The 1,295-nt window shown below is 36.1% G+C and overlaps 1 protein-coding gene across 1 annotated transcript; it reads right to left on the bottom strand.

The window, feature by feature from the left end:
* Positions 1-625: 625 nt before the first annotated feature.
* On the bottom strand, positions 626-1,000 carry LOC129248454 (histone H2A). Its single transcript, XM_054888008.1, has one exon. It carries the CDS (start codon positions 998-1,000, stop codon positions 626-628), a length of 375 nt encoding a protein of 124 aa, XP_054743983.1.
* Between the last annotated feature and the right edge of the window lie 295 nt (positions 1,001-1,295).

The raw sequence follows: 1,295 nt of genomic DNA, 5'->3' as shown, positions 1-1,295 counted from the left end.
TCTACTCCATATCATTTATACTCGTGTGTTTTTAAGTATAGTCGGCATGCATGTATACACGTTTATGTACGTATGTATATGCACACATAACCAGTTTATAAGCAGCAATTTTGGCGCAATTCGGTAATATGTATAAAAATATAATACACCTAATGGGATGCCACGTTCTTTATTAAGAATATTAAATGAATAAGAAAACTATTATGAAAAAACGGTCCTTTTCGGGACCACAATTCGTTTAACGAAAAAGATCAAACATTTTATTGGAATATTTATGCGTAAACATATATGTGTAGATATTTTTGTGTTTTCGTTAACGTACGTAGTACATGCATACAAACATACATATGCATTTCTTTATCTACTCCACTTCATTTATACACGAGCGTACAGTCAGTAGGCATGTATACACATGTATGAGTGAATATGTATAAATAACCAGTTTATATGCCGCAGTTTTGGCGCAAATATACATGCGTCTATTCACATTCGATAATATGTATGAAAAAATAACACATTTAGTGAGAAATTATTTAAATCTCTTTGTAAATGTATTTTGTCGTCCTGAAAAGGACGGTTTGTTTGCGTCGGTATTTATAATTATAATTCGCCTATATTTTTCACTTTATGCTTTCTTTTCGGTCTTCTTTGGCAAAAGTACAGCTTGAATATTAGGCAAAACACCACCTTGAGCAATAGTTACACCGGACAACAATTTATTCAATTCTTCATCGTTGCGGATGGCCAATTGTAAATGACGTGGGATGATTCTTGTCTTTTTGTTATCACGAGCAGCATTACCAGCCAATTCAAGAACTTCAGCTGCTAAATATTCCATAACTGCAGCTAGATAAACTGGAGCACCGGCACCAACACGCTCAGCATAATTGCCTTTGCGCAACAAACGATGAATACGACCAACTGGAAATTGAAGACCAGCACGATTTGAACGGGACTTTGCCTTTCCCTTAACTTTACCACCTTTACCACGGCCTGACATTTTCACTGCTATAGATTGTTCACTTCACTACACGACAAAGCACTGTACTGTATTATACTCAAAGTATAAGCACACTATTCACTGATACACAAAATGTGCGCTGCTTATATACTTTTTCGCTATGCTGAGCACCAACCCTTATGCTGTGCTGTTGAGCATCGTGTGTGTACTACTACTTCGTATTGTCTCGCCGAAGAGTTGGTCGGCAAATATACACTAAAGCATGCACATGACGCATGGTAGGTATAATAAGTGACAAATAGTGTGAGTGAAAATAAAATCATAAAATCGTCAA

The sequence above is a fragment of the Anastrepha obliqua genome, chromosome 5 (genome assembly GCF_027943255.1).
Source record: "Anastrepha obliqua isolate idAnaObli1 chromosome 5, idAnaObli1_1.0, whole genome shotgun sequence".
Classification (NCBI taxonomy): domain Eukaryota; kingdom Metazoa; phylum Arthropoda; class Insecta; order Diptera; family Tephritidae; genus Anastrepha; species Anastrepha obliqua.
This window is presented reverse-complemented; position numbering and strand designations above follow the sequence as displayed.

Coding starts and splice junctions, on each gene's coding strand:
- LOC129248454 (XM_054888008.1), bottom strand. CDS start 1,000: ATGTCAGGCCGTGGTAAAGGTGGTAAAGTTAAGGGAAAGGCAAAGTCC.